At 46.4% G+C, this 24,824-nt stretch overlaps 1 protein-coding gene across 3 annotated transcripts in view; it reads left to right on the forward strand.

Moving 5' to 3' along the window:
• Positions 1-24,824, forward strand: part of TBC1D22B (TBC1 domain family member 22B) — a 75,728-nt gene that overhangs the window by 37,374 nt on the left and 13,530 nt on the right. For 2 of the 3 annotated variants that reach the window (XM_040983296.1, XM_040983295.1), the window contains exons 7-10: positions 363-428; positions 4,293-4,407; positions 22,480-22,619; positions 22,975-23,050. In XM_040983296.1, the coding sequence (XP_040839230.1) occupies positions 363-428; positions 4,293-4,407; positions 22,480-22,619; positions 22,975-23,050 (397 nt within the window). The remainder of the gene's footprint in view (positions 1-362; positions 429-4,292; positions 4,408-22,479; positions 22,620-22,974; positions 23,051-24,824) is intronic. The other variant, XM_040983298.1, reaches the window with a different exon arrangement.

The raw sequence follows: 24,824 nt of genomic DNA on the forward strand, positions 1-24,824 counted from the left end.
AGTAATTTTAGTTCTTGAGAAGTGTTAAGGAATAAGATTCTGAAAGAGGGTATATACTCGACTACACCTGTCAAAGAAATGCCAGCCCAGAGCCACAGACAAAGCAGTTGGTTTTCATAGTTCATGAAGCCTGTTCCTGTTTGGCTTAAGTGGTTGATGACAGGAAATTGTTTTCTCACTGTTTGACAAGCTGTTGATATCTGAAAACACACTTATGCAGACTTTTTTCTGTGTCAGTCAGTTCTTACTAAACATAAAATTATGCTGTAACTCTTACACATTTGGTCCTAATTTCTTAAGAAAATAACTGCCGAAAGAACAGACTGGCATTTGTGTGTTTGGACACGGCTTCTCTTTTTCAGATTCACATTGACATTCCGAGGACGAATCCTCTCATTCCATTGTTCCAGCAGCCACTTGTGCAGGAGGTAAGGGGATTGCTTCATGCTCCTTGGTCCTCCTCTCGCCGCCCTACCCCCAATCTCTGGCACCTGTTCACAGATTTACTGTTAATCACCGTAGAATCTCACGTTTGGATACAGAGCTTTATCCAAGCTTTATCTCAAGTTCTCTTGAGATCTTTCTTGTGTGTTCTCATTTGCTCTTCAGAGCAAACCTGTTAGCCAAGTAGCACCTTGAGTAGTTAAAGAACTTGCCAGAGTCTTGAAGTTACCTGGGGGCAGAATGAAGAATCCACATCTTAGAATTACTGTTTATGAGTTTGTTCTACTTTAAAATTTTCCCTTATTTTCATCATTTCATTTGAAAGGCAGAGAGACAAAGACAGAAATCTTCCATCTGCTGACTTTAATCTGTGAATATCCACAACAGCCAGTTCTGGTCCAGGCTGAAGCCAGGAGCCTGGAACTCCATCTGGTCTCCTGCCTGGGTGGCAGGGAACCCCTATACTGCTGTCTCTGAGGGTACACATTAGCAGAAAGCTGGAATCAAAAGTGGAGGAGTCAGGACTCAAACCAGGCACAAATGGGATGTGGGTATCCCAGCTGATGCCTTAACTGCTGCCCTGAACACCTATTCCCTCCCCTTTAAAAAAAATTATTGCACTTTTTGAAGCTGGCAGTAGTGATTTTTTTAAATTATGGTAATAAATAAAACAAAATTTATCATTTCTAATGCATAGTCTGCTATCATTAGACTCATTCGTGTGATGTTGTGTGACCATCACCAACATCTGTCTACAGAACTCTTCATCTTCCTGAGTTGAAACTCCATTAACTAGTAACTCCCCATTCCCCAGCAGCCATCTTTCTGCATTTTATCTCTATGAATCTGACTGTATCAGGTTATATCAAATGGAATCATAATTGTCCTTTTGTGATTGGATTTTTCACCTAGCGTATTATTGGGCAGGTTTATCCATATTGGAGCATGTGCCAGAATTTCTTTCTTATTCCATCATCTAATGATGGACATTTTGGTTGCTTTCACCTTTTGGGTTTTATAAATAATGCTGCTATTTTTTTTTAAAAGATTTATTTTTATTATTTTTTCATTGGAAAGGCGGATATACAGAGAGGAGAGACAGAGAGGAAGATCTTCCGTCCAATGATTCACTCCCCAAGTGAGCGCAACTGGCCGATACTATGCCGATCCGAAGCCAGGAGCCTCTTCCGGGTCTCCCACTCGGGTGCAGGGTCCCAAAGCTTTGGGCCATCCTCGACTGCTTTCCTGGGCCACAGGCAGGGAGCTGGAAGGGAAGCGGGGCTGCCGGGATTAGAACCGGCGCCCATATGGGATCCCTGGTGTGCAAGGCGAGGACCTTTAACCACTTGCGCCACCGCTCTGGGCCCAATAATGCTGCTATTAATGTGGGTGTACAAACATCTGTTTGAGCCCTTGTTTTAAATTCTTTTGGCTATGTATTCAGAAGTGGAATTACTATATGAATATTTAAAGACTTATTTATTTGAAAGGAAGAATTAGAGAGAAAGGTGACAGAGAATCCATCTGCTGACTCACTCCATTGGCCACAGTAGCCAAGACTGGACCAGGCTGAACCACGAACAAAGAGCCAGAGGGTCCATCCTGGTCTCCCCTAGGAGGCAAGGATTCAAGCACCTGGGCCATCCTCTACTACTTCTCCAGGTGCATTAGCAGGGAACTGGATTAGAAGTGGAACAGCTGAGACTAGAACCAGGAGACTTGTGGGACCAGAAGGTGGGAGTGGGCAGAGGTTTAAGATACCACTGTAGCATGATGCAAGCCTTACTAGAGCTATTTTCAGAACAAGTTAGTGAAGCACATGGGAGGTCTCAGCGAGGCAGCATTAGCAGGACACTCTTGAGCCCTGGGGTTTCTTTTGGTGCTCTCTGAATTTAGCTATCAGTCCTCATAGAGGAGGATTGTGATAAGAATACTGAAATGGTTTCTATTTGATTTTGTATTATATTCATACTTCTGCTTAAATAGAGGTATCTTCATGGCTGGAATTTCTCTTGACCTACCTTTAGCGTAAAGAAACTTTTGAGAGTGATGCCGTTATTTCACCTGTTAAATTCTTCTCAGAGGAAGCTAAAGACCCATGCTGTTTCCACAGCTTGGCCTGCTCACTTCTTATTTTAATGTGGAGATGTTCAGATACTATTACTTTAGAAGCGCATGCTTCTGAATTTGGAGGTAGGCACAGTAGTTTAAGAGATTTCTCCTGGAAGTGGAACCTGAATGTTTAGATGGAAGCACAGACTTTATTCTCTGTTTGAATCACCTTTTCTGCCAGCAGGCAGTAGTTACTGTTTAGTTGTTGTTGTTGTTTTCAAGAATTGTTTATTTTTATTTGAAAGGCATATTTACAGAGAGAGATCAATCTTCCATCTACTGGTTCACTTCCCACACAGCCACAATAGTTGGAGCTGGACAAGTTGGAAACCAAAAGCTTGAAGCTTCTTCTGAGTCTCCCTTGTGGATGTGGGAGTCCAAGGACTTGGGCCATCTTCCACTGCTTTCCCAGGCACATTAGCAGGGAGCTGGATGGGAAGTGGAGCAGCATACAGGATGCTGGTACCACAGGTAGAGGGTTAACTTCTATAATATGGTGCTGGCCCATCTTAAGCAGAAAAATGCCAGCCAAGGAGTAAAGTATGAGTAACACTGACTATCAGAAGTCATGGTTTGCAAACCTCATAGATATGTGTAGACTAGTATTTATGATGCTGTGGCAAGAAAACATCCTTTGCTGTGTTTATACTAGATAGCTATCTCCAAAACCATGTATTTCCTTTCTCTTGGACCCCTGGGAGGTTTTTTTTCCCCTTGCACCTGCTAGCAAAGGGCCTCTACAATGTGACTGCACACAGTGTGGAGCCACTCTGTTCTCCTGTCTCACCTGCATGTGCTCACCATCACCTCTGCCATTCCTCTTGTGTGGTTTCAGAGATATGAGGCAGCACAGTCAAAGCTGGTCTCAAGCTTGGCCAGGCCTAGACATTGTGGTCTGCGGAATGAAGTAAGGCCGTGGGTACCCTTAGGGCAAGAGATTGAGGGTGAGGACAAGGAGAGTTCAGAGAGTAATAAAAGCAGCAGTTGAGTGGGACCAGACAGGGGCCATTAAAGATATTCCTCTGTCCCCAGCCTAACCCTTTGACTTCCTGTGATGTATGTACTTAACCCCAAAGACCTTCCATGTGGAGCCTTTTCTGGCTACTCTGTTCTCAAATTCTAAACTTTCAGGATCTGGTTTGCTTGATTTCCTATCCGCAATGAATGTCAGAGCTGCATCTGGTATAGGAAGCTACTTCCTGCATGAAGTCTGCCACTTGTTCCTAGTCACACTAAGTCAGAACTAAATCCAGATCTCCTTCCTTTGTTTGGGGATGATGGGGTACTAGAGAAAGGGTTTTCTCTCTGAATACCATCATGACAGAAAAAGGCTTAGCAAAAAAACAACGGAACTAGAGAGTTCTGATATCTTGTGCTCGGAAATAGAGATACAGAATCCACAAGTGAGAATGCGGTGGCTTAAATTAGTGACATCCCCATAGCAAGCCTTTGTCTAAGTCATTTGTGTCACTACCTTTTCCTCTTCTCAGTTTTGTGTTGTAGTGACCATATACCGACAAAATCAAGTTGGAGAAGCATCTACGCCCACTTTAAAACAGCTAGTGTGGTAGACAGCTTTGGCGCTTAGGAATATCCTTTGTCCACTATGTTTAAAGATTTTCTTGAAAGCTCTGCACAGACCCTGAGGTGCATTCATTATGGTGAACCCAAATGGAGGGAGGGAGTGTGTCCTTTGAATTAACACCCATTATCTTCTTTCTTTCTCATTTTCCTAGATCTTTGAAAGAATTCTCTTTATTTGGGCCATCCGACATCCTGCCAGTGGGTATGTCCAGGGAATTAATGACCTGGTCACTCCGTTCTTTGTCGTCTTCCTCTCAGAATATGTGGGTAAGAAGCATGTGTATCAAGTTGAACAGCTATTGTTCTTTCTTATCTGCCATCTGTGGGCGTGTCTTGGTAGACAAGAGAGAGTGGGGCCCTGTCTTGTGGCTCAGTAAGTTAAACTGTTGCTTATGAGGCCAGTATCCCATATTGAAGAGTCCTGGCTACTCTGCCTCTGATTCAGCTTCCTACTGATGTGGCCAGGAAAGGAGCAGTGATGTCTGCAGTAGATGCCCTTGCCAAGGGGGACCAGGATGGACTTTGGCCGGGCCTAAACCTATCTGTTGTTGGCCTTTGGGGAGTAACCCAGTGGATAGAAGGTCTCTGTCTTTTCTTCTCTCTCTAACACTCTGCCATTCAAATAAATAAGTAAATCTTTTTTTAAATGGAGGAGAGAGATTATGGCTTTGGACTACTCATCATATTTTAAAAGCAAAAGCATCTTATATTGGGGGAATCCCAGAGCCTATGAAACTGTCATAAAATGAAATTTTTTTAAATGTAAATGAGCTTAAAAAAAAAAGCATCTTATATCCCAGATTGCATCTAAAAGGCCTGTTTTGTCTTAGAATGTCCAAATTGATGGATTTTTGTTCTACCACTAACAGGATGGTTTATCTACCACTAACAGGTTTGGTGGTTTATCTGAAACTATTTTAGGGTTATTTTGAGCTCTGTCAGCATAGCCCTTCTCCATGAGCATTGGAATTCTAGTTGTATGTCAGGCCTCCGCACTGTACTTCAAGGGAAGTTGATAGCAGGCTGTGGGAATGTGGGGGATGCAAAGCTGTGGGGCATTGGAGTCCAGCTCATAGTGCCAGCATGGGAGCTCGACAGGGGGCCAAGGGCCCTGGTTGCCCCTTACTCCTTCTGGCCTCTCCCCACCTAGATTCTTGTACCTGGTGTGATTGAGTTCCTGGGGGCAGCTACGTTTTCTTACAGTCCCAGACTTTTCCAGCCTGCCAAAATTAAACAGCCTCAGGAGGAGCTAGGAATCCTCTGTGTCTCTGCTTTGGTTTCCCTAATCACTTGCACGTGGAGATTTATAGGAGTGTCCATGTGTTATTCTCAGGTTGTCCCCTTAGAAGTTCCCTTAGACTAAGAACTTTGAACGAGGGCTGGGAGTACAGAGAAACAGTTAAGATGGCACTTGGGGGGTCAGCACTGTGGCACGCAGGTTAAGCCACTGCCTGCTATACTGGCATCCCATTTTGGAGTGCCAGTTCAAGTCCCAGTTGCTCCACTTGAAATTTGCCTCCCCTGCTAATGCAGCAGAGGATGTCCTAAGTATTTGGGCTCTTGTCACTCACCTGGGAAACCTGGATAGAGTTCCTGGCTTCTGGCTTTGACCTAGCCCAATGGGCATTTGGGGAATGAACCAGTAAGTAGATCTCTATTTGTTTCTCTCTCTCAAATGAAATGAAATGAAAGTTTGTTTTTAAAAATAGTAATAGTGTTGATGTATGGGCATTTGGTGCAGCACTTGAGCTGCCCATTGGGACTTCTGCATCTCCTGTCAGAGTGCCTGGGTGGAGGCTCAGCTGCTCGGCTTCTGATCCAGCCTTCTGCTGGTGCTCACCCTGATAGGCAGCAGGTGCTCAGTGAAGTAACTGGGTCCCTGACACCCACATGGCAGACCTGAATGGAGTTCCCAGCTTCTGGCCTGGCCCACCCGGACTATTACAGGTATTTGGGAAGAAATATTCAGATCTCTCTCTTTCCCTTCCAAATAAAGTATATCAAAGACATTTCTTCAAAAGCAGTCACTAGCACATGTTTCAAACAAGTCTTCAGCAGGTGCATTCTTCTTAACTGCCATATGTATCTTGTTCCAGGTTTTGTTTTGTTTACTTCCTGCAGATATCCATCTGTCTCAGTCTCATCAAGCCCTTTCTATGATAGATAAACCTCCTTTCTGATACTGGTGGTTAGCCCCACCTACTGACCCACAAGGCTTCCCCAGGGAGAAGGATGGGCCCCTGTCCTTCCCAGAGGCGGTTCCAGGTCAGGCTGCACTCAGCCTCGCTTCACCTCTTGTTGTGGGGTGAGAGAGAGATCATGCCAGATAGGTCTAGAATGTAATAAGAGTCTTTATTAGCCAAGCTTGGTGATAACAGGGCACACTAGAAAATGACAAGTCCAATGGCAATCCAATTTGAATTGAAACCCTGAGAGGAACAAATGGCAATTGCCATGAAACCCATCCATTAAATTGAAGAGCTATGTCCCAGCTTCCCCAGAAATATAAGTTATCCTAAGAGAAATGCAGCAAACAACCTGGACATACAAAGCTGCAAACATTCACCTTTTCCTGGCTTCTGTGTCCATATTCTACTACTGCTAGGTCTCACCTCTCCTGGAACTCTTGAAAGTACACACATTAGAAATATAAAGCACCTCAGCATTAACATCTTCACTGACTCACCCAAGCAATGAATTGAGGGTAAGGAATACAGACATTCATGGACCTTGTTCAGGGGCTACCTGCCCTGAGAGTCTGTCTGCAAGAAGCCAGAGAGCAAGCAAGGGAGGCCCAGAGTTGGAGTGCCAGAGTGCAGCAAGCACTCAACCAAGAGAGCGAGCCGCTCCCTATCATGGGCCTTTATGGGGATTTGTGAGGGGGGTGGTTATGCAACAAGGCGATATAGCGCCCCATCTCAGGTTCCAGGTGATGATAGGTGAGCATCACAGTCGGGCAGAACCACATGGGCAGGATGGAGGTGTGGAGGAGGTAGGACTTGGCATCTAAGTTTGTGACCCTGAACTAACTGCCTAGGTCCGCAACACTGCAGTGACTTCACCGTAAGCTGCACATCCTTCTAGACGTAAGAAGAGGACTGGGCTCATTCATTTTACTTTCATAAAAGCTTCAAGCTTCAAGGATATGTAAGAGTAAAAAAAACAAACAAAAAAACCCCATAAATTCTGATATATTCATCCTCAAACCCTGTGAGTTCCCTTCTCCTGTCTAAGGTGAATTATTTTGAAACAAGTCTCAATATTAAGCATCTTACCATTTCATAATCATAGGATAGGTTTTTAGGCAGTGATTAAGATATGACCTGGAAATCTCACTTTCCATATTGAAATGCAAGGGTTTGAATCCCAGATCCTCCACTTTTGGTCTAATTTCCTGTCAGTGCACACCCTAGGAGGCAGCAAGTGATGGTCCAAGCACTTGGGTCCCTACCACCCACCTGGAAGACTTGAGTAAAATTCCCAGCTCCTGGCTTTGACCTGACCTAGCCCTAACCATAGCAACCATTTGAGGAATAAACCCGCAGATGGAAATTTTCCACCGATCTTGCTGCCTTTCAAAGAAAAATGAAAATAAATAGTTCTGAAAGTCTGGGCCAACAAAGACTCTACCCCTTAATGTATAGATATACTTTCCTCACACCTTAGCCAAACCAAGTGTCTTAATCGAGTTCCGTTTCACCAGACTGGCAAATGTACCATGGCTTCTGTTTCAGTTTTTGTTTTTCCTGCTCATCTGAGAGGCTGTGCTCTTTTTTTCTGTATGTTACCCTTTGCTTGGCTTGAGAGCGCCTTGTTCCATCATTTATATACCCATTTTTCTAATGACCTACCCTTGTAAGAGTTTGTTTATTTTTAACATTTATTTTTCTTGAAAAGTCAGGTTTATAGAGAGGAGAGACAGAAAGAACTATCTTTCATCTTCCATTTTCCATTGATTTACTCCCCAAATGGTCACAACAGCCAGAGCTGAACTCATCTGAAGCTAGCAGCCAGGAGCTTCTTCAGGTCTCCCACATGGGTGCAGGGTCCCAAGGCTTTGGACCATCCTCAACTGCTTTCCCAGGCCACAAGCAGGGAGCTGGATGGGAGATGGAGCAACTGGGACACAAACTAGTCCTCATGTGGGACCCTGGCACATGCAAGGTGAGGACTTTAGCCATTAGGCTACCGCACTGGGTCCATGTTGTTTATTTCTTAACTTTGTTTATTATACCTTCTGGTATAGACCTTACTAATTCCTATGTAGTTAAATCTGTCTTTCTGATGAGAACTTATTGAACCTTTTCTGTGTACCAAGAGATGGATTAACTAGGAAGGTGGGTGTGGGCCCTGCCCTGTGGCACCCATCCTCTTATCGTGTCCTGGGGAGGCTGGCAGACAAGTGCACAAATCATTGGAGAATGAAGCAAACATCTCCTGTAATATCCTGGATTTGGTGTCTCACTTGGGAAGACTTTGTTTCTTCAATTAAGATTTTAAACACACTCTCTCATGTTTTCTAGTACTATTATGTTTGTTTTTATAGTTAGCTATTGAAATACCCTTAGTCATTTATTTTCTTTCTTTCTGTTTTTTAAAGATTTATTTATTTTTATTGCAAAGTCAGAGATATACAGAGAGGAGGAAAGACAGAGAGGAAGATCTTCCATCCGATGATTCACTCTCCAAGTGACCGCAGCGGACAGTGCTGCGCCGATCCAAAGCCAGGAGCCAGGAACTTCCTCCAGGCTCCCATGCGGGTGCAGGGTCCCAAGGCTATGGGCTGTCCTTAACTGCTTTCCCAGGCCACAAGCAAGGAGCTGGATGGGAAGTGGAGCTGCTGGGATTAGAGCTGGCACCCATATGGGATCCTGGCGCATTCAAGACAAGGACTTTAGCCACTAGATCACCACACTGGGCCCAGTCATTTATTTTCCTGTGTGGTAGGGATTGGTATTTCAAGTCACTAAGCAAACTGGCTAGCTAATTGCCTCAATACTATTTATAAACCTTGTCCATATCCTTTTCGACTGATGTGAGATCCACTTTCATAATACCCTATAAATTCCTTTGTTTGCATGGCTCTCTTTATTCTGTTCTGTTTATCTTCATTCCTACCCAAGCACCACACAGAGCTCCAAGTTGTTGTTTTTGTTTTTTAAAATTTATTTATTAGAAAGGCAGAACATCAGGGAGAGGGAAAAGTAGGGAGGGGGATCTTCCATCTGCTGAGTCACTCCCCAGACCACAGCAGCCAGAGCTTGGCCAGACCAAAGCCTTAAGTCAGAAACTCCATCCAGTCTCCCACATGGGTGGCAGGAGCACAAGTACTTTGGCCCAGAATCAATTGCCTTTCCAGGCAGGAAGCTGGATTACAAGCAGAGTAGCCAGCACTTAAACTAGGACCTTGATAGTGATGGAAGCAGCAACTTACCCTGTAGTACCACAACACTATTCCCTGGGCTTAAATTTGTGGGGAGTTTTTGTTTTGATTAGGATTTTGTTTATTTATTTTATTTGATTTGGTTCAGTTAGGATTTTATTTATTTGAAATGCAGAAGGAGAATCACACAGGAAGATCTTCCATCTGCTGTTTCACTCTCCAAATGGCTGCAATGGCTGGAGCTAAGCCAAAACCAGGAACTTGATCCAGGTGTCCCATGTGAGTGCAGGAGTTCAAGCACCTGGGCCATCCTCCACTGCTTTCCCAAGCCATCAGCAGGGAGCTGGATCAGAAGTAGAGCAGCCAGGACTCAAACTGGCACCTGTATGGGATGCTGACATTGCAGGTGCCAGCTTTACCTGCTGTGTCACAACACTGACTCCTTGAATTTTTAAATATTTATTTATTTTCATTTTGTTGGAAAAGCAGAGAAGGAGACAAAGAAATTTTCTACCCACTGGGTTGCTATCAGAAAGCTCTCAACAGCCAGGACAGGGCCAGGCCAAAGCCAAGAACTCAGAGCTTCATAGACATCTAGCATGTTTACAGTTATATAACCATCACCACAATCAATTTTAGAACATTTTTATCATCCCCAAAATAAATCTTGTACCCCTTAGCCATTATCCCCAATCTCCCTATCCCCTCTTCCCCTGGGCAACCAACCACTAGTCTTCTTTGCCATTTCCAGACATTTCTGGTAAATGGAACCTCATAGTATACATGCTTTCATGTCTGGCATTTTTCACTCGGCATGTTTTTCAGATCCACCATAGGGGCAGACATTTGACACAGGTGCTTGAAACACCCAGTCTTATATTCAGGTGCCTGGATTTGAGTCCCAGCTCTGCTTCCAGTTCTACTTCCTGCAGTGTCCACTCTTGGGGGCAGCAGGGAGAGGATCTCTAGTTCTTGGGTCTGCCACTCAACTTGAGAGACCAGATTTTAAGTTCTGAGCTTCTAGCTTTGTCTAGTCCAGTCCTAGCTGTTGCAGGCATTTGGGGACTAATAGATGGAAGATATCTATCTCTTTCTCTCTGTTTTTAAGTTTAAAAGTTATTAGTCTTGGGGCCAGCACAGTGACTCAATTGGATAATCTTTCATCTGTAATTGCCAGCATCCCTGTGGGGTCAGGTTCGTGTTCTGGCTGCACCACTTCCCATCCAACTCCTTCTTAATGGACTAGGAAAGCAATGGAGGATGGCCCAAGTCCTTCTCCTGGCTCCTGACTTTGAACCAGCTTATCTCTGGCCATTGTTATTTGAGGAGTGAACCTGCAAATGGAAAATCTTTTTCTGTCTCTCCTTCTGTCTCTGTAAATATGCCTTTTCAATAAAAATAAATACATCTTTATTTTAAAAATATCTTGCAACTAAAAAGATCCATTCAGGTGCTTCCAATGCAGCTCCCTGCTAATGCACTTGGGAAGGTAGCGGAAGGTCCAAATACTTGTGAGACCTGGCTGCAGCTCCTGGCCTAGCCCTGCTGTTGTGGCCATTTGGGGAGTGACCAGGCAGATGGAAGATATGTCTCTCTGTCTCCTCTCTCTATAACTGCCTTTCAAATAAATAAACAAATCTTTTTTTTTAAAAAAATGTATCCATGTGGCAGCATATATTAGTGCTTCATGCTTTTTGTGGCCACATATTCTGTTGAACAGTACACCACATGTTATTTATCTCTTTATTAGTTTATAAGTATAAATTATGTTTTAAATGAATACACAGAATCCCGCACAAATCTTCCTTAAACAGAGGTAAAATTTAAGATTGATCTTCTCTTCTTTACCAATGCTGTTTCTCTCCACTCCTTTGACATTACCACATCCTGGTGAGGCAACTGCACTGCAAGACTTCTGCTCTCTCCTCTAGAGTGTCTCTCCCTGCAGGAGGCACAGGTGTCCTTCCCTGTGGAGCAGCCCAGTAGTTGCCCTTGTTATCTGAGGCACCTAACCTTGTCTCACCAGGCCACCTAACCCCACTGCCCCATCTCAGTGAACCGTCACCTCTGAGAGCCACGGGGGTCCACATGCCACAGGACATTGCGTGGCCTCTCTTATCCCTGTTCCCCCATCTGTTCTCTCTTTCTTCTGCTTTCATAAATGAGTGTCTCAGTTTACTTCATGATTTACATCATGTTTGTTGTAAAATACAATTTGAGCATCCCTAATCCAAAGTGCTCCAAAATCTAAAACTTTTTGAGGGTTGCCATGACTCCAAAAGAAGGAAATTTTGCACCTGGACTCATGTGATGCTTGTGGTCAAAACACTCGATGTTGCATGATACTTGAGCTGTGTGTGTAAGATATGAAACAGAAATGCACTTCTTGTTAAGACTTGGGTTCCATCCCCATGGTAGTTCACTGTGTATAAGCAGATATTCCAAAATAAGAAAAAAAAAAAAAAAAAAAGAAAGGTACAATACAAAATATTTCAGGTCACAAACATGAAACATGGTGGACAAGGAATTCTCCACTGTAGCTGAAAGAAAGATCCAGCAACTTGGCTGTGAGTTGACCGAGGAGTTGTCTCTACCACACCTAACAGCCAGAAGCTTCTTTATCTGCTGCAGCCAGCTGCTCTGCAGATAAGAGGTGCTGGTGAGGGCCACCCTGGGGAGACTGGCGCTGGATCCCCCTCCCTAAGGCTGTGGTATACTTCTAGACCTGGGGCTTAGTGGCAGTGTTGATCTAGCCCTGAATGCATTAAGCTCCACTGTTACGGATATGAGGAAATCTAGTAGGAGAGCAGGACTCATGATGGGTTCTATTTTCAAGAGGAGTTGCTACCCGGTGATTTCCTTCAGCCCAGAACAAAGCACTGATTAGCAGGTGACTTGTCCTCTGCGCACAGCAGGGAAGTGGGTTTTTGTTGCAGGTTTTCCTTAGGAGTATGAGGGTGGTAGAGCTCTGACCTGTGTGCCGTTTCCTGCATGGTATTTTCACCTGTGTGTGTCATGCATCACCAGTTAGGATTAGCTTGGCTGCCTGTGGCATAGAACCCCAAACAGTAGTGCTTGAAATAAGAAACAATTGCTTCTTCCACATAAGAAGCCCAGAAATCACTGGCCTGGAACTTGTGGGCTGCTCCAAAATGCTTTGAATCCAGTGTCATCTCTTTTCTTCTTCTGTCATCTTCATAGTCAAGACAGCTGTTGGTGCTCCAGCCAGCACATGTGCGTTCCAGCCACTATGGAGGAAAAAAGGCTGTGTGCATGTGATGCTCACACCTGAATCATTTTGGTACGAACTTAGTCTTAAGGAGGCAGAAAAATAGTCTCAGGTGGCCAACCCCCTCAGGTGTCCCCCACCCAGGAGGAAGGAAGAGGCAGTTCTTTCAGGCAGCTGCAGCCTGTGCCACCCACCCAGGCTGCTCAGGCTTGTTGTCCTTTCTGCTCAAACACGTCTCCCTCCCTCACCAGCCAGCCTCATCTCTCCATTGGCAGCATTTCCTGTCACTTTGGTCAGATATGCCAAGAATCACGCATTATTCTTTTTTCTCTCCATGATTCTTATGTCTTAAATGTTTCTTGAATCATCTACTTCCCCCTGAGCCGCGCTAGGATCTGCTAGGTCAGGCCTGGATTGCTGAAATGGCCCAAGTGTGTGCCTCTGGCTTCCATCCCCCCAAACCCATCCTCAATCTGTTGAAACATGAGCTTGCCCAGACAGCTCCTGTACTCAACATCCTGGGAGTAGCATCCCCCTCCCACAGCTTAACACACTCAGCTTCTCTGCTTCTGTCAAGTCAGTCCAGACTCAGCATTTTTAATCAAAATCCTTGTCCTGTGACGTTGCTGTTTCCCCTGGGCTAATCTTTGCATGCCCTTCGAGACTTGCCTTCCTTCTGGAAACCTTCCCAGTGGCACCACAGTTGTGTCACCTAAACAGCAGAACACAGTCTGAGAAAGCCATCCTTGGCCATGTCGTCATTTTGCAAACCTCACTGAGTGCACTTGCACAGACTAAGCCAGTTGCAGCGTGGCCATGTGGTGTCATCCTAGACTTGTCATCGTTGCCTTTCTCCTGTTGCACTGTGCCACACCAATTGTTTGTGTTTGCTTTCTGCCCACAGCTGCCAGAAAGTGCGATTCTTTGAGAGGCCAGAACTTGTTTTAAACGTCTTTAGACTCTGTGTGACGTGTGTTTTGGTGTCCACTTAGGATGAAACTGCAGGATGCTTAGCATTCAGTGCAGCTTGGCTGCGCTCGGCCACTGGAGGGCAGTGAGTCACTCTTTTCTGATACTTCGCTGCCTTCACCAAAGTTCTCTCTCCTAAGGAATACCAGACTACCACTGCTCAGCCAGTGTTTGCTGAGCACCTGTGCCAGGCTGGGCACTGCTCCTGATGCTGGGGTTACAGCCACGTGAGAACCAGACAAAATGCCCTGCTTCCTATGTTTAGGTATTTATTCAGGAAAAAAATGAACATTTGTTGTCCGCAAAAGATTTGTACTGAAAGTTTCCTAAACAGAAACTTGATACAACCCGAATATCCACCAACCAGAGAACAGATATTTGAGTCATGGCCTAGTATGTAACAGTAAGAAGGAGCACCCTGCCGATAAGTGCAGCGGTGTCCCAGAAACCACTGAGCAGAGCAGAAGAAGCCTCATCCCAGGAACAGCACGTGCTGTGTGATCCTGCCTAGACAGAGGCAAGCCAAGCTAACTGGCGCCAGGAGTCAGAGCCAGGGCTGCCTGCAATGGGAGACTGACTGGGGCAGGAGGGAGGAGATCTGTGCAGGGCCACAGAAACGTTCTGTTTGGACCAGGGCAGTCTCTTACTGCGGTTGTATGCACGTGTCAAAACACACCACTGCACAGAAGCACGGCTTACTATACTAAAATTAGACATTACCAAAAACTCCTGGGTGCTAAGCACCTGCTGTGGCAGTTGGGTTTCCACTTGGGATGCTGACAACCTGTGTTGGAGAACATATTCCACCCTGATCCAGCTTCCTGATAATGTACACCCTGGGAGGCAGCAGGGGATGGCCCAGGTGCTCAGGCCCCAGCCACCCACATGGGAGACCCAGCTGAAGGTATGGATCCTTGCTTCAATCTGGCCTGGCCCTGGCTCTTGTAGGCATTTAGCAGGTGAACCAGTACATGGAAGATCTCTCTCTGTCTCACTCTATCTCTTTGAGTCTGTCTCTGCCTTTTAATTAAAATGAAAATTTAAAAAAAAATTTTAAACATATAAGAGCTTCCTTACAGAGTTTAAATAGACAGTAAATTTTTTTACAAAAGAAAACAGTTGAAGGACTTGTCAGATTGTGGCAGCTACTTGGAATGAAAACAAAGCTGGGAAAGGGGCATGGATGAGCCACATGGGCAAGGCTGATTTTAACCCAGGTGGTGAGCCAGGGTAATGAGCTGCTGCTGTGGCTGAGTCCTGGAGCCATGGCAGGGCGGGGGGTGAGCCCTATAGCTAGTCCTCAATAGTTAGCGTTCACATTTTCAGAGGAGTTGAGCTGCACACAGCCAGGTGTAGCTGGGACCTTGTGAAATGAGCTCTCCCTCCCGAGCCTCTATTCCTGGGAGGTGTCACCTCCTCCTTTTGTCACGTCCACTTTGCAGCCGCATCCTTCTTCCCTGTCCAGCTTGATGTTTGAGACCAAAGAGGAAATTGACCACAAGACTTGTGGGCTTTCCCTACTGTCTTCTTGAGGACATACTGCCTTTTGTAAGTGTGGACTTTATATTGGATTGTCGCATACCTTTAGCAAAGTGCCCTGCCCTGTGAAGATTGCCTCAAAGCGTGTGTCCAGGTTGTCCACAGTGAGTGACCAGAGCTCAAGTCACTCCAGGTAAGAGTCACGAGCATGACTGACAGGCATGGTCTTGGGAGAGCTGAATGTTAAGCTGCCCTTCTGCATCTCCACAGCGGCCAGACTCCTTCGAAGGTCAGAAATAAAGCCCGGAACCTCCTCCTTACACCTGTTCTCTGTGCAGACTGCAGAATAACTCGCCTCCAGCTCTGTCTCTGGAGCAGCCACTTCCTCTTCAGAAATGGCTCTCCTTTCTTTCCCAGACTTAACCATTGGCCTCCCCATGCTACAGGTTTGCATTAGTGTTATCACCCCGGCTGCTGCCTTTAGTCCTTGTCGGACGATGCCAGCAAAGAGGCATTTGGCCTTGTAAAGATCTGACCCATACCCGAGTACGTGGGTTCAATTCCTAGCCACAGCTCCTGACTTCCAAACGCACACCTTGGGGGGCGGTGCTGATGACTCAAGTAGTTGGCAGCCTGCTACCCACCTGGGAGACTGGATTGAGTTTATAGCCTCCTGGTTCACCCTGGCTATTGCGGGTGTTCGGGGAGTAGCCCAGGCACTGGGAACTCTTTCTGTCGCTTTGCCTCTCAGATTAAATATAATAATTATTATTATTACATATAAGTTGGTAAGATGAATTCCTTGACACTTTTTTTTAAGGTTTATTTTTATTGGAAAGGCAGATATACAGAGAGGAGGAGAGACAGAGAGGAAGATCTTCCATCCGATGACTCACTCTCCAAGTGACTGCAATGGCTGGTACTGCGCCAGTCAGGAGCCAGGAGCCTCTTCCGGGTCTGCCACACGGGTGCAGGGTCCCAAGGCTTTGGGCCATCCTTGACTGCTTTCCCAGGCCACAAGCAGGGAGCTGGATGGGAAGCAGGGCTGCCGGGATTAGAACCAGTGCCCATATGAGATCCTGGCACATTCAAAACGAGGACGTTAACTGCTATGCTATCGTGTTGGGCCTGAATTTCTTGACATTTTTAAAGTGTGTTTTTCTGGTTTAAGTCTTTAAACTTTTGTTTCGTTTCTTTCTTTCCTTGAGTTTACCTTTGTGATCAAAAAATACTATGTAGGATATTCTTCCAAATGTAGGTTAAAAAGATTTGTTTGATGGGCCCGGCAGCATAGCCTAGTGGTTAAAGTCCTCGCCTTGAATGTGCCGGGATCCCGTATGGGCGCCGGTTCTATCACGACAGCCCCACTTCCCATCCAGCAGCCCTGCTTGTGGCCTAGGAAAGCAGTCGAGGACGGCCCAAAACTTTGGGACCCTGCACCGGTGTCGGAGACCTGGAAGAGGTTCTGGGTTCCCGGCTTCGGATCGGCGTTGTACCGGCCATTGCGGCTCACCTGGGGAGTGAATCATCGGACGGAAGATCTTCCTCTCTGTCTCTCCTCCTCTCTGTATATCCTTGTAATAAAAATAAATAAATAGGGCCCGGCGCGGTGGTGCAAGTGGTTAAGGTCCTCGCCTTGCACACCCGGGATCCCATATGGGCACTGGTTCTATCCCGGCAGCCCCGCTTCCCTTCCAGCTCCCTGCCTGTGGCCCGGGAAAGCAGTCGAGGACGGCCCAAAGCTTTGGGACCCTGCACCCGCGTGGGAGACCCAGAAGAGGCTCCTGGCTTCGGATCAGCATAGCATCGGCTGTTGCGCTCACTTGGGGAGTGAATCATCGGACGGAAGATCTTCCTCTCTGTCTCTCGTCTCTGTATATCCGCCTTTCCAATAAAAAAAATAATAATAAAAATAAATCTTAAAAAATAAATAAATAAATAAATAAATCTTAAAAAAAAAAGTTTTGTTTGAAAGGTAGAGTTATAGAGAAAGAATGCACTTCAGTCCGCTGGTTCATTCCCCCACATGGCTGCAGTATCCAGGGCTGGGCTGAGCCCAAACAGGAACTCCATGTCGGCGTCTCATGTGGCAGGGACCTAAGGGCTTGGGCCATCCTCTGCTGCCTCCCCAGGATTATAAGAAGGGAGCTGGATCAGAAGTGGAGCAGCTGAGACTTGAACCTGCATTCAGATGGAATGTTGATATTGTAATATCATGATCTGTGCCAAAATGCCTGCCCCATGAAGCTAGGGATTTATTTTATTTCTTTTATAAAGACTGCATCAGTTAAGCCAGAATAACAGAAAGGCCATCAGCACCTAGGCCTCAGATCTCCCAGTCACACTGTGAGACCGATGATCACCATGGCCCAGGAGGCTGTGAAGTGTGGAAATCACCCAGGGGTCACAGGCGAGCCCTGGGAGGTGCCTGGAGCCACGCTGGCTCACTTGCTGAGCAGTTACTCTTGTCAGCTGAGGCAAACGCAGTTCTTCCCACAGCTGTCAGCGAGCATTTAAAAGCACATGCGAAGCTGATTTCAGGCGGAGGACTCCGAGTTCCAGCAAAATAAACAGTTGGCTGGGGCCGCCACTCAAGTACATTTTATCAGCTAATAAATGGACATGTTCTTGTCAAGCCCAGAGTGGGCAATTTGAGTTTTATAAAGAGCTTTTTGAGTTTTCTCCTTTCAGATGCTCTGCCTCTGAAAATAGCCATAAAACATCCCTTAAAGTCTCATTCCCTCCAGGCCAAGCCCCGGCTGCCGTGTGCTCTGCCATGACAACCAGCGATGCCTCCTCATCCAAGACCACGCCGCTGGTATGGGTTCCCATTCCAGCTCCAATTATGTGTTGAATTTCCTCAAGTGGATGTTTAATAATCCTCCAGAACAGACTGTTTATGCCGAATGAAGCCCGCAGAGAGCTCTCGCTCCTCCTTTTCCCCACTGCTTTGTGCTGGTGTGTGAGGCTCACAGTTTTTGGCGAAATGTGTGATTTTTACCCTCCCAGCAGGCAGGAGGACAACTCTTCCTACTCTCCAAAGTGCTGGCAAATTGTCCTGCTGTCAGAGAGATCAGAGGGCTGGTGGGCAGACCACAGCCCTCAACCGGGAGCCCCCAGATAGGGCTCAGGACATGGTTGATCCTTAGCTTCTTGGACAGATAAAGGTTTGGCCTTGGTGAAGTTTCTGAGGGTGACTCCTACCTGCTTGTGACCTCCTGGCGCCAGTCAAGATTTCCCACCAGGCAAAAGTGGAAAGCTGTGGAGAATGACTTGTTTGTTTTTAAGATTTATTTTCATTGGAAAGGCAGATAGAAAGGAGACAGAAAGATCTTCCATCTGTTGGGTCACTCCCCGAGTGGCCACAGCACCCAGAGCTGAGCCATTCCAGAGCCAGGAGCTTCCTCCGGGCCTCCCATGTGGATGCAACATCCCCAGACCTTGGACCATCTTCTACTGCTTTCCCGAGACACAAACAGGGAGCTGGATGGGAAGTGGAGCAGCCAAGGTAGGAATCGGTCCCCATATGGGATCCTGGCATATGCAATGCGAGGATTTAATACCAGGCTATTGCAACAGGCTCAAGAATGAGTTATTTTTAAGATGTTTTTTGGGATGGCAGGTATGACAGATACCTGAATTATGTTTGTCACTAATGTAACATCAAGAATAAGAAGAATGTCATGTAACATTTAAATGTTTTTTTAAATACCAAGCAGTATTGTTAGACTTTTTCATGCACTGTGCCTTTAATCCTTACAGTATCCTGTAACTCTGGTACTGATGTTACCTCCTAGCAGATGAGGAGTTGAGGTTGAGCCTTAGAATCTGCTCTTTCTTTTTGGGGGGAAAGATTTTATTTATTTTATTGAAAAGGCAGATCTGATGTCGCGCCCACAACTCCTATCGTCCAGCAATAAGAGGCAGACGCGAGTGAAGTCTTCTGCGGTAATCTTTATTGTGCACACCAAGATGAGGAAGAGGAAAGGGCACCGACACCGGCTGGCTGCCTGCTCTTATGTGCTGACTGGCCCCGCCTCCGCCGATGATAGGTCGGCGTCATGATCATGCAGGGTCCTGGGCGGCCGGATTCGTCATTCCCCAGTGTTCACGTGCCGGCCACGCCGCAGCTCACTGCGCAGGCGCCTGCGCAGTACCGCGAAAGCTACGTGACTCTCCACCAGGCACCAAGGTGTGGCTTCTCCGGCCGGCGCCATTTTGGGTACGGCATGTGGCCAGTGCATACGGATGCGGCTGGCAACAATCGGATTTATGGAGAAGAGGAGAAACAAAAGTTTTCCATACCCTGGTTTATTCCTGTGTGAGTTGAGCCGATCCAAAGCCAGGAGCCAGGAGCTTCCTCTAAGTCTCCCACGCAAGTGCAGAGTTCCAAGCTTTGGGCCATCCTCAATTGCTTTCCCAGGCCACAAGCAAGGAGTAGGATGAAAAATGAAGCAGCTGGAACATAAGCCAGCACCCATATGGGATTACAGTGCTTGCAGGGAGAGGACAAGCCAACCAAACCATCAAGTAGGGCCCTCCAGAATGTGCAATTAAGCACTTGCCATTGTGTGGAACGAAGCTGCTGCAGGCGGCCTGGGCTGAGATGGCTGTGGCACTCCACATTGTCCTGTTGGAGACCCATATGCTGATTGCTCTGCTGCCTGTGGTCCCCACTCCCACAGGCACTTCCACGCATTGCAGTGTTCCCCAGTGGGCAAAGATTCTCCGATTCCCTGTGGAGCCGTGTGTGACAAGGGGTGGGGTGGTATCCTGAGCCATCGTGTAGGTGACTGACACTCTCCTGTTCACACGGAGGGAGCTTCTGCCTTGGCTCCCCATCGGCCCCTTGTTAGCCCAGGCTCACTGACAAGGGGAAGGGTGCCCCTTCTGCTCGGGGGTGGATGTGTGGAGGGCTCTTCTGGAGCAGCTGGCCCAGAGCAGCCGCACAAAGGCTCAAAGGGGACACATACCCTGGACACTGTTGGTGTGGTGGAGGCAAGCCAAGTGTCTATCCCCAGCAGCATGGATAGATAGGTCAAGTGTGGGCAGCTGGCACATAGAACCTAGTATCGTGTAATTAGTAAGTGTAATATTAAATGATAATATATGTGATGATTATACATATGGCCCAAAGCACTGCATAATAAGTGTTTAAGATAGGAAAGTGATGCTGGTCACAAAGGCTTTGTAAAAATGATCTCTCAAATGGACCTTTATTTATTACCTAAATATTTTAGTTTCTGCAAGCTTAATGTCCTTTTACAAAATATTTTTTATTCTTTTTTTTTTTCCATTTCTTTATTCTTTTTTGATGATAGAAAGCAAATTGTAGTCAGTAGTGGCTCCTTTTTTTGCTAAAATAATGAGTACTTTTTTTTTTCCTGGCAGAAAATTATGCTTATTACAGAAATTTTGAAAATTCCAGTAAAGCTTAAGGAAAATAAAATCCTTTATCCCTGCCACTTGGGGAATAAACACTATAAACCTTGCGATATATTTTGCCTTTCCTCTGTGCTTCCATAAACACACATAAATATTGTATGTACAGTAGCTGAAAGTATACCATAAATCACTCGTACCTTGCTCTCTCCCCTGAACACTTTCCTGTGTCATTAAAGATTCCTAATAAACCTCCTCTAAAACAACTGCAGCAGGCCTGATGTGTGCCAGACAGTGTGGCTAGCACTTTGCGTGCATTAACTCTGGCCATACATCAAGCCAGACTTTTAGGTCATTTCCAGGGTCATAGATTTCCTGGCAAAGTACCGTGCCCTCCCCAAAAGGGTTTTTTTTTTTTTTTTTTTGTAATAGCCCTTGATGTCCATAAAGAACAGCTCTTTAAGCAGGGAGAGAATCCAGGAGTTGTTTATGTTGCCACAAGGAGATTGAGATGCAGGACTTAGTGATCATCCTCTCACCTGGAAGGGTGGCTTCTGAATGCCTCCAACTGATCCCTGTGTCTCAGTAGCTCTAGGGACCACAGGGACCCGTTTGGAAAACATGGCTTATGAGTCCAAGGAGAAGAGCTGCCAAGGGCACAAAGTTCAATGGCCTGTGCATCTCTGGGTGATTTCTGACAGTATGCTGGAGCCTGTCTGGTTGACAGAGAGAGGCTTACGTATTGGAGAGGCTGATGGTTCTTTTTCATCGAGGCCCTGTGGGGAACCATGTGTGTGGCCTAGTGGTTTGGGTGTCTACATCCCATATCAGCATGCCTGGATTCTACGCCAGGCTCCCTTTTCTGACTCCAGTGTCCTGCCAATGCCAACTCTGGGACATAGCAGTGATAGCTCAAGTAACTGGTTCCTGCCACCCGTGTGGGAGATTACATTCCCAGCTCTACCCCCAGACACTGCAGACAATTGGGGAATGAACCAGTGAATGGAAGTGTTCTGTCTGTTTTTGCCCCACCCCCCTTCCTCTGTCTCTAAAAACAAAAATTTTTTTCTTAATGTTAAAGCTTTTTTGTGACTAAATAAAAAGAGCTTTCAAAAAGTTCACAGCAGTGTATATTGTGGGAAAAAACTATGCATGCGAGGATTTCAAAATTTTTGCACCAGAATATCTTAATTTCATTTTCCATGAGTTTTTTTGAATTGCTCTCATAAATGTGGGAAGTGCTGGATAAACAAACTTAAGTAGATTTACTTAACACAGAATTTCCTACTGTGTCTTTGTAGGCTGTGATCTTTGTGAATTTCAAGATGCAGCTGTGTAATGTAACATGCCTCAGCTATATTGCCTAAGGGACTGTTCTTGTTCCTGGAGTTACCTTTTGTGGTCGGTGCGTTTCAGAACCTGTCCTGGAAATCCATTCCACCCAGGGCACTCACAGGCTTGGTACATGACACCCCCCCACAAATACACCATACACACCACACAGCCTGCACTTGTGAGTTGGCAGGCTACAGGTCTGCCTTATCAGAATTGTCTTTCCATTTTTGAAGTGAACCATAGGGTCTCTGAGACCAGCTATTCTTACTATATGTTAAGTGGCAGTGCACTGGGCAGCTCTCTGAAATTTTGAAATCAGATTTTCTAGACCTTTTCCATGGGCTAAGTGACGCTCATTGAGTGTCATTTTCTCCCACAGAGTGGATAAATGCAGGGTCCATCCAGATGGACTGATGTAAGGGGCCCCTTGTTGCTTGGCCACCTGATAATGGGCGTGGAAGGGCGCGCCTTGGGTCTTTGGCAATGGATCAGCTTGCTTCTCAGGCTTCCAGGCCCTGTTGAAGACACCAGGCTCTGTCTTTCTCTCTGTGTGTTGGATCAGAGCGCTGCACTCTGTCCACCTTCTGTTTTGCAGAAGAGGATGTGGAGAACTTTGATGTGACCAACTTGTCTCAGGACATGCTGCGCAGCATTGAGGCTGACAGTTTCTGGTGCATGAGCAAGCTGCTGGACGGGATCCAGGTGAGTGTGCCCTGGGGCTCCCTTCAGGGCTTTGGTTTGTTTATTTCTCTTCTATGTTGGGCAGGCTCCCTCCACCACCGCCACACACATGCACACTTTTGTTCTGTCTCTGTGTCCTTCGTTAGCTTTTCAGCTTCCAAACAGCCATGGACAGATGTGTAATGCCTTTGTCCGTGGAGTAAGTTTCTTTTGGGAACGCCAAGCATCTGGGTTTGCTTCCACAACACAGGGCTTTGTCAACTTTGCTTAGTTCCCACCACCCCCAACAAAAGGCAGCTTTTGCTTTTAAACATGTTCCGGTGAACACCACAGCTGTGGGGAGTCCCTGCTCAACCCAGCTCTGTGGCATTTGCAGGATAACTACACCTTTGCACAGCCAGGGATTCAGAAGAAGGTCAAGGCCCTGGAAGAGCTCGTCAGCCGGATTGATGGTAGGTTCCTAGCACTCCTGCCCTTGCCAGCCCGCCCTCTCCCACCAGCACACTCACCAGCATCCTTCCGCATCCCAGGGAGGGAAAGCTGAAAGCTCTGCTGTCATCTGAGCTCATTTCCCCCTGGTGTTCTATATCCAAGTCGCGTCCCTATTCCTTCCATATCTCCCCGCAATTTGCCCTCCTGCCATCCCTGGATTGCTGCAGTTTCCTCCAAGAAGGAGCTGCCTCCTCCATACACTTAATCCTCTTCCCAGCCCTCTTCCCATACCTGCCTCTTTCTGAGGTCATATCCTGCTTCTGCATCCAGCTATTGCAATGAAACCTCCTGAGGCTCTCCATTGCCTTTGGTCTTGAGTCTGGGCCTTGTCCTTGTCCTTCATAAGGTGATAGATTTCAGAGCTCCTGGCCTGCACCCCAGGGCACTTGGGTCTGGCCAGGACCCCAGGAGGGCTCACTACAGCTTCCTGTGATTTGGATTGGACTGGGGAGTTGAGATGTGGCTCTTCTTGGGCCTTACAGTTGCTGTCTGGCCTAGGAGCGTGGAATGTTACAATTTAAAGGCATTGTGAGAAGCTCTGCTGTTGACTGGTGGGAAACCGAGGCCCAGAAAGACAAGTCAGGATTAGCTTCCTAGGGGCACATAGGGCCAGACCGTGAGCTCATCTCATACCGCATAGAGAAACTGCAGTAGGATTCCAGCTTTTGCCACACCAGCTAATTCCTCTGTGTGGATCCAAGCAGAGGTTTAGTATCTGCCAACCAGAATTGTATCTCTCCTTTCCTAGGTTCTCTTCTCATGGAAACCTTCCTTGATTCTGTCCAGTCACTCCAGCTTCCTTCTGTAATTTGGAATTTCTGTCTCCCAGCCGTGTGGCTTCTTTGCAACCATTCCCTGCATGTCAGATGTGTAGTGCTCCCTCCCTCTGGGTGTTCTCTCCCTGGCCAGCTGTCAGCTCCTTGGTGGACCTTCGCCAAGGGTTCTGCACCCTGCCCCACAGTGCAGGGCGGGTGTACGCTACCCTCTTCTGGTGCCAAGCTGCCTGCCCAGGGAAGGAGACGATGGTTTTGCCCACCTTCTACTGTGTCCTTGTTTCTTCCTTCCCTTGTACATTCCTGATAGATAAAGACACAGTGATTCAGAAACATGGACTTCCTTTTTAATTAAAAAAAAAAAAAGTATTTACATATTTGAAAGGCTTAGTAACAGAGGAAGAGAAAGAGAAATCTTGCATCTGCTGGTTTACTCCCCAAATTACCACATCAGCCAGGGCTGGGCCAGGCTACAGCCAGAAGCCAGGACCTCCACCTGGATCTCCCACAGGAGCCACATGAGCCCAAGTACTTCAGCCATCTTCCAATGCCTTTCCTGGTGCATTAGCAGGAAGCTGGAATGGAATGGAATCAGAATCATCTCGGACTCGAACTGGCCCTCTTACATGCGATGCCAGCCTGTGGGCAGCTGTTTACCTGGATGTGCCACACCACCAGCCCCAGGACTAACGACTTTTAAATGAATATATCTTTGTCATTTTTTAGCACTAGGGAAGTGATGCTCAAACTTGTTGATTCCAAAAATGTAAACAGTTCAGGAAAGTACAAAATAAGTAGAAATCCTCTCCCGTCCTTAAATTCCTCTTGCCAGCATTAATCATTGTTATTAGTTCTTTCAAATTTGTATTAAATATTTACCACCTGCCAGGTAGTGCTGTAAGCACTTATATTTTCTCATCCTCAACACTGCTGTGGTAGGAGCACCTGTTTCTATTCTTTA

The sequence above is a fragment of the Ochotona curzoniae genome, unplaced genomic scaffold, assembly GCF_017591425.1.
Source record: "Ochotona curzoniae isolate NIBS_2020 unplaced genomic scaffold, NIBS_Ocur_1.0 contig_3819, whole genome shotgun sequence".
NCBI lineage: Eukaryota > Metazoa > Chordata > Mammalia > Lagomorpha > Ochotonidae > Ochotona > Ochotona curzoniae.